This window comes from Melozone crissalis, unplaced genomic scaffold (assembly GCF_028551555.1).
Source record: "Melozone crissalis strain CALT ecotype California unplaced genomic scaffold, PUWL_Pcris_2 ptg000009l_1, whole genome shotgun sequence".
Lineage (NCBI taxonomy): Eukaryota > Metazoa > Chordata > Aves > Passeriformes > Passerellidae > Melozone > Melozone crissalis.
Genome location: NW_026535787.1, coordinates 5,196,915 through 5,210,092, shown reverse-complemented (window position 1 = coordinate 5,210,092; position 13,178 = coordinate 5,196,915). Strand labels below are relative to the sequence as shown.

Here is a 13,178-nt window from a genome sequence, read left to right as displayed (position 1 = left end):
TGATGAGATTTACTTTGCTGTCCTGTGGAATATCCAATTAAGAGAGAATGTGCTCTTGCAATTCTCCTGCAGCCTTGATGCCTCTCTTAGGGTATCCCATGTGTTTGAAGGCAGAGTTGTCCTGTAGAAGTCTATGCACTTCTACTGCTGTAAATTCCAATTTTGGGCAGGTATGGTTAGGAAATACTCAGTTCCTCCTTAGCCTGTACTAAGGAAGTTTATTCTTCCAAGATTTTTGGTCATGTATAGGGAATGCAGAGCCAATGTGCAGCTTAGTCACTTAAAAACTGGGAAACAGTTATATTTAGTTACCTGAAGGTTTCTGCAAAACAGCTAGATATACTCTAAATTGGTCATGGGATTTTCTGAGGGGGTGGAAGGAAGGGAGAGTATTGCATGTTAATTTAGCTGTGCTTTAGTTGCAAGTAACACACAGCAAAACACAAATGGGAAACTTGGTATCCTTTTTCTGCTAGGATGCAGGCGGCTTCCTGTGCCTGAAAGACAGATGGCTGTGTTCCAGGAGTGTTCTGTCCTTTAATTATTATCAGGTTACCAGGTTGTTTTCTTTCCCCCACTTCCTTGTCTGCAAAACTCGGTCCCCTGCAAAACAGAAAAAAGCTCCAGCCAATCCAACCACAAAACAAATCAAAACCAGCAGAAAACTGAAACTGGCAGTCTCTTGTTCTGGTGTGATTGAGGTACAAACATGGTTGTGTTATCAAGAGGCAACAAGGCAGACTTGATAGACCACAGAAGTGGTGAGGCAGGAGGAGAAAAAACCTCAGCTACTGGCTGAGGTTTGGTAACACAGCTGGCTCTGGGAGAGTGCTGGAATAGTGGGAGAAGCACAGTGGCTCTGTACTTGCTAATTGGGTTGTTCTTGTATCCTCTTTTCCTTGACTGCAGTTTTTCTATTACTCTAATGGGAAGTCATACCCTGGAAAAGACATACCATTTAAAGACAGGATCACTTGGGCTGGAGATCTTAACAAGAAAGATGCTTCTATCACAATATCAAACATGCAGTTCCGGGACAACGGCACGTACATTTGTGATGTCAAGAACCCACCTGACATTGTTGTCAAACCAGGAGAAATCCGAGTTAGAGTTGTGGAGAAAGGTATTCATTCCTTCACCCTATATGATTTTTTTCCTTCTCACTTGTTTTTTTCCCCCCTCCATTCCTTGTCTAAATCACTTTTATTGGGGGTGGGGGAGTGGCCTGGAGGGAACAACTGGTTTTTAATTCTCTTCTTCCAGGTCCTAATAATGGAGCCAGTATCTGTTAGCTGTTTTAAAATTGTGTGTCATACCCTTTTCCTCTATGCCCACTGATTCCTGTGGTTTAAACAATTACTAGGAAAAGCTGATGGAAGGCTTAATGAAAACACATTTTCTCATTTTGAAGTCCTATGAATATATTTCCTGCATTATGCTGCTTCAAGGGTTAGGGTGACTTATGAAGTCTGGTGAGCAAGGAGAAAACCCTTGCTTGCTTGAAACCCTTCTGGTATACTTAATGGAGTGCAAAACTGTACATCTGATCCAAACAGACAGAAAGTGAAATGCTACTGTGTTCCATGCAAAGGTATTTGTGTTGAGTGTGCATTCAGTCTCTTTTACTCAGGTGTTCAAAGAATCCATGGTGGCTCCTAAAAACCTCAGAGCCTGGCTACTTGTAGTTACACGAGGCTTCTGGTTAGCATTTGGCAACATTTGTCACAGTTGAAGAGCACTAAGATTCTGTTTCTCAATTTGGCTCTTTATTTGCCTTTATCATCCAAAACATTGGATTGCTCAACTTGAGGTCAGCCAAAAGGTGATGTTTTGTACAATGAAATGGTTGTTACAGTAATTGCATTTCAAATTTATAATTCAGGAAGGACAAGAATAAATGTTGAGTTCATAAATGGCAGCGCTGATGCAGCATTCCATTTGTTTTAATAAGTTAGGGAAGATACCTGTCTGTGTGTCCTAATTGGAATGATTCTGCTGCTAGAGCAGGTGTGTACCCCTGCTCAGGAGGTCATTCCATGTTCTTATCTAGGCAAGATCTCTACCTAATTTTTCTCTTCATGGAACAGTTTGGGTTGAGCAGGACCTCTGGAGGTCCAGCTATCACTTATAACTTTCTGTTTCTTGAAAGTTTGAGGCCTGTATAAAATAGGATCTGTTTATTTTCTCACAATGATTGTCACTATGAAGAAGCAGTAAAGCAGCTGCTGGTTTGGCAAAGTCAGGCTGGCTTGGAAAAGCCTTTTCAGATTTTAGTCCAGGTTAAGCAGCTAAGACTGACCTCAGTACACTAATTCAGCTGATATTTTTCAACAGACTTGCATGCTGGCTTCCCCATAGGTGGGGCACCTGGAAGAGAATCTGGTTCTGAATGGAGCCCTGTATTTGAAACACTTCTCACCATTGGAGAAAATGCTGCAACAGTTCTCTTCACATTTTTAGGATGACTGAAAATGTGTTTCCAAGCTCTTGTAATAGGTTGTAACTCATCCTGAACTGAGCTGGAGCAATGTTTTCAATTGGAATAAATACATGATGACATTTGTGCACATTGGTTTTTTACTGTGCGTGCCTCTAATGGTTCTGAATTGTACATCTGGTGGTATAAACTGTTCAAAGCCATATTCATTCTTTGCCCATTTAAATGAGCTGATAGATGATAGGTTAGCTTTAGGTTTTGCATTAAGCATTTAATAAGTTCCATGGTGGCGTCATTTTAAAAAATTGCCAAACTAACTGAGCTGCTTTTCACTGCAGTACCTACATGGTAGGTAGTGGATTGGTTTGGCACTGCCTGCTTGGATATAGCAGGGGACCACTAAGATATCTCCTGTGAGAAGCTGCTGGAAGCTTCCCACCGTGTCCAGCAGACCCAATGGCTGATGGCCCAGAAGATGGACATGCTGCTGGCCAAAACTGGGCCCATGAGAGGCTGGTAATGCCTCTGTGATGACATATTTAAGAAGAAAATCAAAACAAGGTCACAGGGTTTTTTGCTCCTAGACAGAGAAGAGGAGGAGGTGAGATTATATGAGGGGGAACAACATGGAGACACCAAGGTGAGTGGAGAAGGAGGGGAAGGATGTGCTCAGGTGCCAGAGCCAGGATTCCTCTGCAGGCCTTGGTGAAGCAGCTGTGCCCCTGCAGCCCATGGAGATCCACAGGGGAGGCAGAGATCCACCCACAGCCCCTGTAGGAGGTGCCCATGCCAGAGTGGGTGGATGCCTGGAGGAGGCTGTGATCCAGTGAAAGACCTGGTGGAGAGAAAGGGCCCTGCTTGCAGGCTGGAGCAGCCTGTCCTTGGAGGACTGTACCCCATGGAAAGAGAGATGTCACAGCTGTTCTGGGAGGACAGTCTGCCCGTGGGGGAATTCACGTTGCACCAGGTGTGGTTTGGCTGCTGCTTGTGAGAGTGAGCCACTCTGGAGAAGCTCGTGGAGAGCTGTCCCCCGTGGGAGGGATCCCACAGCCTCACAGGAGAAGAATTCCACTCCCTGAGCAGTGGAAGAAAATCTTGGTGAAGGGCTGACCAAAACCCCCATGCTGTCTCTCTGTGCTGTGAGTGGGAAGGAGGGAGGGGCTGGGGAGGAGAAGGTATTTTAAGGGCTTATTTTACTTCTCAGTATCCTTCTCTGACTCTGTTACTAATGCATTTCACATTGCAGCTAAAGTTGAGCCTGTTTTGCCCTTGAAATGCTTCTCCTGGTCCTTATCTCACTCATGAAACCTTTGTTAACTTTTTTCCTTTTCCCTCCTTTGCCCACCTGTGGCAGGGGAGGGTGAGCCTGTGACTCTCATGGTGCCTGGTGTAGGGCCACTGTCAAGCCATGACAGCTGGGTTGCCTGAAGAGTCTCCTGTCCTTGGAGACAGTCAAATCCAAAGTGGACAGAGCATTGAGCAAACTGTGCTACTTGGCCCTGCTTAATTTAAGCAGGGGATTGGACTAGACAATCTCAAGACTTCCCTTCCATCTCAGCAATTCTATGATGATTCGATGGAGGTGTCTGAAACAGATTTTTCTATATAGGTGTAGGTTTTACTTGTTGGAGTTTTTGTTGATTCACTTGGTTTTGGTATAAGCAGCTAGAGCAGCATGGAGTCTTGTAAGAAACCCTCTGGACAGAGATGTTCCTTGTGTTAACATGATGTGGGGGGAAGGAAAGGACTTAGTTTTTCATTTGTAATGGTAGTCTGTGTATTCTTTGACTTGTAGGTATTTTGTACTCATTCTCTGATTGGCTTTTGTTTCTGGCTGCTCTTTTTTGACCTACTCTCCCCCAAAATAATATTAGGGAAAACGTGAGTAAAGCAACACTGTGTTCTTCTACATGTTTTCCTGGTATTGTACAATGATCCTGACTTAAGAAGGTTCAAAAATGAGTCTATAAAAATGTACAGGGCTGTGTTTTGAGACAGCAGAGTCATGTATAAACACTGCTAAGGGTGATGCTGGGTGGGAGCTGTGCTGTGTGCTGCATGCTCCCTGGAGAACACCCAGCATTCAGCACTCCTGGTGGGTTAGCCATGTGCTGTGTCTCAATCTGCTTTCAAGCGTGCCTGCCTCTTCCTGTTGACCTCGCTGGGAATTGCCAGATGGCTGTAACCTGGTTTTTTTCCCCTTCAGATACAATATGAGACAGGGTTGTCCTCATTGTCACTTGTGTTCCCTGACGTGTAAAAATTTTTGGTTCAACATGAACTCTCTCCTGAAGGACGGTGACACTAAGAACACTCCTGGTGTGTGCTCTGTTCGTGTTACTCTGCTGGCTGCCTGCTGCCACTGCCACTCAGGCTGCATGCTGTAATTTCTGGGTATTACATTAGTGCCTCCTGCTCTAGATGAACCCAGGCTCAGGGGCATTTGTGGCTTGCAGTTGTGTTGAGCAGGGATGCAGAAGAGTTGAATGTTTTCTCCCTTCTCTCCGCAGACAGCCTGCCTGCGTTCCCCATTGCCACCGTGGCGGGGATCGCCATCGGTACGGTCACGGGGCTCTCGTCGCTCATCTCTATTGTCGTGTGTCTTGTCATCAGAAAGAACAACTCTAAAAAACGATACTCTGGGTAAGAGATCTCCCTCCTCACCCCTGGCTGATGTGAGGAACAGCAGCAGGCTCAGAGGGAGGGCTTAAAGGGGGGTAGGAGTTGTTTCAGCCAAGCCTTGGCAATCACAGCTAGAGATAGCTATGGTCATGTGGAACTGTGATCATCTGCATTTAGTGGTTACCTCTGTACTGAGCTTGAAGAGACCTATTGACCATGAGTTGCACCTGAAAATCACTAGGTGTTGGAGCTGATCCCCAGACACAGGGATACATGCCCTCAGAGCATTTAATCCAAGACACTCTAGCTCTGATCTGTTCCCTCCAGCTCTCCTTACCCCTCCGAAGGAAAAGCACCACACATGCACTTTTAAGGAGTGCTGTGTGTTGAGATTAGGACTGGATTTTTCTGTTACCAATGTCTGCCTCCTAAGCCTGGACCAAAATACTTGTCAAAACCTCCTTCATCACCACACTTGAAAGTAAGGAAGGAGTAGCCACTCTGCATCCATTCTCATTCACTGTCTGTTTTTTGTTAACTGTTAGTATCCCTGCAGGGTTTTTAGTGTTAGGAGAATAAACCCAAAGTGAAGCACAGTTCTTTGAGTGGGCATATGAAAAAGCAACAAGAACTGACAAAGGCAGATGAGAATCCTGTGGTGATGAAACTTGCTGCTGGTGGAGGAGGTGCTTCCTTTTTTCTCCTCTCTAATTAGCTGGTAATTTGCTTCTCTAAGAAAGAATGAAAATTATGTATGTAGTCTTAGAAACAACCCTAAAACATACAAGTTTCTTCTGTTCTTTGCCCAACAAATATTCCTGCTTATTGCAGGTTCTTTGGGTTGCCTGTGGGATAAAAGAAAATAACTCCAAAAATAAGCTTGTGGGGATTTCCAAATTAAACTTTGCCCTGTCCTTTTCCCAGTTGGAGAGCTTAGACAAAGTGAGTTGGCTATTGCCCACTGGTAAGGCTAAATACAGCAAGGGTGGCTGTGTGTGCTCAGAGTTGTGTGGAAAGCCTGGTTTTCCCTTTTCTGCATGTGTCCTTCCCCTAAGAACTGGACAGAACCCTGCAGTGTCATGCCCCAGCAGTGTGCCTGAGGTGGCCTGCTTGCCCTGCTTCCCACTGACCTGCTCTCCAGTGCCTTCCTGCTGGAGGACACACCTAGGTGCTGAGCCTGGAGCAGTAGTTGATGCACTGTCATTTCTTGTAGCAGATTAAACTACTCTCTTGGGAAAGTAATCTCTGAGGTTTAAATCCTGCTTTCACTGACCATGCCAGCTCTGCATGATGTGTAGAAGGAAGCCAAGTGTGCTGTGACCCCCTCCAAACTTACGGACTGTCTTCCACATGATGCTAACCCGGTGTGTGGTGCTGGAGAGAAGCACTTACTCCTAGATAACCATTCTGCCTTGAACTGAGGTGGGCTGGGGCCCTGCGTGGCATCTGGAACCCCTGCATGGCCACAGTTTCCATTCATGCTCTGACTTGGGTATTTTTTTGTTTTGTTTTGTTTTCTTTCTGCCCTGGTGTGCTGGGATCGGATCCTGCTTACCTTCCTCTCCTTACAGAGATCCTGATATAGACGCCAGATTGGGAATGTAACAGGGCTGGGTCTTCTCTTCCAGTCCCACTAGACACCATGGTAACTAATCAAGTTGGTGGTTGCTGTTAATACCTGTGTGTGTGTACACATTTCCCCTTCCTTTGCTGACTAACCAGCTAGCTCTCTACTAACATCACTGTAATTTGTGCTGGAATCTGTTGGCAAAGGGATGATGCATTTCACTGGGTGCTTGGGTTTCATTGTCTCGTGTCTGACTGGGGTGGAGTTGTTGTTTATCTCAGATGATGTCCCTCCATCTCTTCCAGCAGTGAATTTGCCAGTGCATTCACTAAAACATAGGAAATTCAGAGCTCTTTCTGTGTCAAAATAAAAGTAAAATCCCTGTAAGCATTCCTCTGGCTCAGACAGCTCGGATATTGGAAAACTTGCAGGAAGCTAAGTAGATTAGTTGCTTGAACCTGAATGATAACATTTAGACAGTGTAGATCTGAGGAGTTTTGTGAATAAAGCAATTAATGATGACATAATTTTGGTAACAGAAGGGATGCATTGTTTCTGAGACAGTCACGACCCCTTGCCATGGTGGCTGGGGTAGTATCTTATTTCTAACTGCTGCATGTATGAGGAGCTAAATCTGCTATGGTAAGACCTACCAAAGGGTAAAAAATGCTTGCCCTGTGAGGAGGTGATCTGCTTAATGTCACTGTCCTCATTTGTTTCTGTACTCAATTTATACACTGTCTACAAAGACTGAGAAAAAAGGATGCCCAGTGGTTAGGAGGGTTGTATGTAGCAAGGGCACTCCTATGACTGCTGCCAAGGAGGAGGCTACTTTACTCTGCTGGGTGCTTTGGTACAGGGAGGTAGACCTAGCACTGAGAGACCCATCACTGCATTGCCCAGAAGTCACCATTTTTAAGGGCATTTGCTCTGTGGTATTCATTTTTCTATTCACAGGCTTGTTTTCTTTTCAGTCTTGCTTTAAGCAGATGAAAAGAAGCAATCAGAGGGTGAAAACCAGCAGCCTTCTTTTAGGGGTGTTGGTTCCCACCACAAGACCATTCTTTTGTTTGAAAACCATGATTTGCCTGATTAGATACTCAAGTAGCTATATGAGAGCATACAGCATAAATGTCCTGTGTGACTCTTAAGGTAGTTGCTCCACAGACTGGTGTCTGCTGGGAGAATTATTCTGGACTCACAGCCTAACTATAAAAGCAAGGGAACTAATGCAGAGTTGGGTAGGAAGTACCTTGCTTGTGTAGAGAGAGCTGGTGGCTCTTGCAAGTGTTGGCTCTAACTAGCACTGGTACAACACTTGCCTCAGTGACTGGCATTGTTTAGCTTCTAGGTAGAAGATAATTGCTGTTTACCACTGTTAACTGAGGAGAAAACACATGATTTTAGAGAGGCTGAGTTGAATGAGAGTATCTAAGGACCAGGGGTTGTGGAGGAGCTGCTGTCCTATGTTAATAGCTGCTCCTCCCAGTGAAGCTCAGAGGAAGGACAGAGAAATGTCTCGGGAGAGATGGAGAATTGTGTGTGTTTATTTCAGAGTCCATTATGTTCATTTTTTTTTTTACTTTGGCGTAACCTGCCGCATTTCATCTTGCCATCATTCGTCTTTTGTTTTTGTTTCTTTCTTTCTTTTTTTTTTTTTTCTTTTTGTTTTGTTCTTTTTTGTTTTGTTTCTCGTGTGCCTCTTGAACATTGTCGTGCAAACTCTGCTCTGCCACCTCGTCAGCTGCAGTACCTCTGAGAGCTTGATGTCTCCGGTTAAGCAAGCTCCGCAGAAGGCGCCCTCCGACACAGAGGGCCTGGTAAACAGCGTGCCCGCCCGATCACACCAGGTAACTGCTCCTGCTGCTCCCCAGGCAGGATTCCCCCAGCCTGGGCCAGCTGCTGTGGAGAGCATCCAGGCAGGGTGGGATTCGTGCTTCAGGGGCTGTCTGCTGGTGAAAGTGTGTGTGCTGCACAAGGGGCGCGCAGGGAGCTGGGGCTGCTGAGCTCTGCTGTACAAGGCTTGGTGCAGTTCTAAGAGCAGCATCTTTGTATTAGCTGAGATGGAGTTTTAAGCACTTTTCATACTAAATTATAAAAAAGCCATGGTTGTGTGTGACAGTGTTCACAGGGGTCTGAGGATGAGGGAAGAGATGAGGATCTGACTCTGTTTCAGAAGGTTTGATTTATTATTTTATTATGTATATTATATTAAAACGATACTAAAAGAATAGAAGAAAGGATTTCATCAGAAGGTTAGCTAAGAATAGAAAAAGAAGGAATGATAACAAAAGCTTTTGTCTTGGACAGAGAGTCTGAGCCAGCTGACTGTGATTGGCCATTAACCAGTCACAGATCTACCTGTTGCATTCCACAGCAGCAGATAACCATTGTTTACATTTTGGTTTTGAGGCTTCTCAGGAGAAAAAATCCTAAGGAAAAGATTTTTCAGAAGATATCATAGCCACAGTTGTGATCTTGTGCATTAACATGCACAGGTGGTAGTGAAGTGCAAGGATGGGGAGTGGTCAGTGAGCATCTGTTTAACACAGACACAGTCAGTCTGTCAGATATGGATCACCCCATAGAGCTGCCTAGTCTGTTCTGGGATGGTAATGGGGAGGAATTTGCCTTGCACTCTCATGCTCCATGGCACGTACTTCCTTCACAAGGGGAGGAGCTAAGTGCTGACCAGTTTGCAGATGATTTGTGCTGCTCAGAGCTCTCTTCTGCGGAGCCTCCCAACTTTTGTGGGCTTGAAAGTGCCAGTCTTTGTGCTTGCTGCGTCTGGCAAAGTTCTGCTGACTTTGAAGGGAAAAAGTGGCTTTTATCCAGACTTAGCATCCCATGGGAGGGGACAGAGCATGAGTCAGGCAGGGATTCTATGCAGTGGATCATTACCTGTTAGTAGTACAGGATTTCCTTATGTGGAAGCGGTTTCTTCCCTCGATTTGAGTGTTCCTAGCAATTTTCTTGTGTAGATACAGGTCCTGAGAGAGTTTAAGTTCAAAATGGACTTTTTCTTGATTAACCCCCTTTTAGCAAGTGGCAGCAGTGTAGTATGTGGAAGCCAATACCTGGTTTGTTAATTTCTCCTGACAATAATGGAGATGTGTGTTGATGTATTAACAATACAGGAAAAAATAAATGTGCTGACAGTCAGCTCAGTATAGTCTAAGCTCCTACTCTGCTGGGCTTCTGGTTTGGTTTTGAAATGCATTTTGTTCAGGGCCATGCAGTATTTCCAAAGTTTCAGCACACAGACCCACAAAGCTACCTTCTGCCTTCAGAGATCAGTTCCTCACAGAGGCTATAAAATCAGGATTTAAAAATAGTCAGATTTTGATTGGTCTAGGTCTTGTAACAGCAGGCTGCCTATAAGGCCTGGATAAAAGTTGTCTTTTCTAGATCATGGGAGATGCTTCTGGAATGGGTGAGTGAGACAAGTAATTCCCACCATCTCTCCTTCAAAAAAAAATTTTGCAAAACCAGCACACTGAGATTTATGATACAGTAGCTGTTGGAGTCAACATCCATAGGTCAGAAACCCCAAAAGTTTAAGCTAATTGTTGTCATGGCATGAAGGAGTACTTGCAAGTGCCCTGAGAGCTACACACAGATGCTGTTCTGTGCTTGCATCCTCACAGCAAAAATACTCCAATGTTTGGTGTGAAAACTTGCAGTGTCCTCACCTTTCCGTGTCCCCAGGGTTCTGAGTCTCATTGTGCTAGAAGGAGCAGCAGAGTAAATCTAAACTTTGTATTGTTAACTCAGAGTCAGGGTGCTTTTGCCCTTCTGTAGTCACTGCAGTCTGTTTCTTCATTGACAGAGTTCTCCCTGCAGGTAAGTTCCTAAAGGAAAACACAAAGTGTGAGCACTGCTGACCTCAACTGAAAAATACTGCAAATGGCTGTTATTTCATTCAGTTTTAGTTTAGTTTTTAGAATTTTAATCTCTTTTGTCAGGCAAACAGAGTTTCTTTTTGTGGCAGACATTTGTAGCAGCAAGTAGTTTCTCTACCTCCTGTTGAGCATTTGCCCCATCTTTACAGAACAACTAAACATATTTCCTTTTCTTTAAAAAGATCCACAGTGAAATCAGGGTAGATCATATTTTGAACAGAATATTTAAATAAATGAGGTGAGGAAGCTAAATTTCATTTAGTTGGACTTACATTGTTAGCTTCTAGCCATTGTTTGGTTGTTTCTTTAAGGGTCCTATCAGCAGGCAAATCAACATATTTGAGATCTTTTATCACACACAAGTGTTTCTTGGTAATGAAGAAATGAGTTGTAGTATTCAAGCTTTTGAGGTGAAAGGCAGATACTCATTCCTAGCAGTTCCCAGAGCTGTTGCAGGCTGTTTGCTGATTCAGGCACACTCTTGTCTCTTGGAATGCCTGGCAGTTTTAGACCAGTGGCTCCCACAGTCAGTGCTGTGGTCAAACAGCAGAGGCCTGTGGTCTTCCTTGGAGCTTTTCTACAAGGTAGGGTGTGTAGGAAGTGAATGAATGCTTTGTACTTCACTGGTGGAAAAGAACTGTGAATACAAACAAAACTGCCTCTGCAAGTTAGAAACAGTAGCAGAGGTGTTGGCTCTTAGAGTGGCATTTAAATGAATTAAATGAAGTTTATTCATTTTTTAATTTATGTATCAGTTCAGGAATCAGTGATTGAGTATTTTTCTGCATCACATCTCAGCTGAAAGTGCACTGAGCCTGCACTCCTTTGTTTTGAGTGCAAGTTACTTAGGTGTGTACCTTGCTTTCTGGAGTTTGCATATCTGATTCTGTGAGTGTTCAGCTGCTTGAATCAGCTCTGCTTGTTTTCACTGTGCCCTCCTTCTCAGCAGGTTTGTTCTGTCCTGTCAGATTTCTCTGTGGTGGTTCTTGTCCCTGCCATCATTCTCTAGTGACTGCTGTTCTACCAGGACTGTTATTTGTGTGGGTAAGAAATGATTTACAGTGAAGGCAAGAACTACATGGATTTCCCACATGGATGTCCTTGTTTGGATCCCAGGACCCTGAGAAGGAGCACTTTGTAATGCCAAGAATCTTGATTGAAATTTCAGATAACTTTCCCAGAGCCTGAATCTGTAGTAGTTGCAACATCATTCAGAATCTGAGAAATTTGAATATTCTATAGACTCCTGTTGGACCATGGTGGTCTAACTTTGTAATTCCTTTTTCTTTTTTGTAACTTACAATTAATGACTGCTGTCAAACCCTTAGCAGGTACACCTGCTGCTCTTTTTCCCTTCAATTCTGAATGGAAAAATTGCAAGGCTTCAGGAAATGCTGGTTTTATATAGCAGTGCTGGTCTGTCTTCTGGTTCTGAAGAGTCAGGATGAGCTTACTTGGGATTAGATTAAAGTTCTGAATTGTTAAGACAGTTTTTAAAATGGCCCAGGTGATGCTTATAGTCAGCTAGAGAATCAATTGGCAGTGAATCAAATAGATGAACACTACACTAAATCCTTGGTCTGTCCTTTTCTCTGTATTGGCTATTTACCACTTTTTTTAGTTGACTGACAGTGAGCAAATTGAGACAACGATAGCTGGGTTTGGATCAGCTGATCACAGCAGTCAGTCTCTCCACAGCACTAACATGCTGCTGGCAGCACAGTGACCATGTTTAAACTGGCAAAAATCCAGTACAGTGCTAACTGATACTGAGTGAACTCCACTGGTAGACAATTGACCCAGCAGAACTACTTGAACAAAATTTGGAATGTCACAGTGAGTACTTCCTGCAGATAGATTTATTATTTTTATAGTTTTTTTAACTGATAGTGCTCTCAAGCTGAATTTATCATACCCTTGACCTATGGCCTCAGGCAGAAGAGATTTCCAAAACTGCTTGCAATTAAACTTCAGAGTTACTTTGTCTTGAAGTTTATATAGACACTGTGATCTGATTGGAATTATTAATCTCAATACAGTGTTGGAGACCAGACCAACATGAAAGCAAATAGCAGAGAAGTTTTTTTAAAAAGTAGCTATAATGAGATTTGAAATCCAGGGTTTTCTAGGACGTCAGTGTCTTTTTTTTTCATTTTCTCAGTGTGTTGTTTATATTCAGGGTTTGATACCTACTTGCAAGTTTTCACCCTTCAGTCAATCTTCTTCCTCTATTCTTTATTACTTTGGAAATACTTCACCCAGAAGGAATAAAATGTGGATTTAAATCACTTCTCAAAGAGAACAAGGTATTTATCAGGTATGAGCCTTGCCACTGTACTGGGGGGAAAACAGCTGTGCAGGAAGGTATCTGTGGTCTTTCAACAGTTTAATTTTCTGTACAGAAGGTCTGTTTTCTTCTCTGGCTCATAATTGCTTTGGAAAATAGATGGAAAAAAATTTTGTATCAGGTCTATACAAATGTTTTGTAATTTGTCAGGATTCCAAAAGTACTGGCAAGAAGGGAGTAGAGGAGTGCCAGTGAAGGCTACTTCTTCCTGGGACATAAGGAACACCAGAACACTTAATGGATGAAAGGTTTTGAAGGAAAAACTGCTGAAAAAGCCACAATTCAGCTAAAAGCTCTCTATTT

General features: G+C 43.6%; 1 protein-coding gene across 2 annotated transcripts in view; it reads left to right on the top strand.

Annotated features, from left to right (window-relative positions):
* Positions 1-13,178, top strand: part of MPZL1 (myelin protein zero like 1) — a 33,431-nt gene that overhangs the window by 16,049 nt on the left and 4,204 nt on the right. The window contains exons 2-4 of one of the 2 annotated variants that reach the window (XM_054270352.1): positions 910-1,123; positions 4,948-5,080; positions 8,371-8,476. In XM_054270352.1, the coding sequence (XP_054126327.1) occupies positions 910-1,123; positions 4,948-5,080; positions 8,371-8,476 (453 nt within the window). Of the gene's footprint in view, positions 1-909; positions 1,124-4,947; positions 5,081-6,630; positions 6,705-8,370; positions 8,477-13,178 lie in introns of both variants that reach the window. The other variant, XM_054270351.1, reaches the window with a different exon arrangement.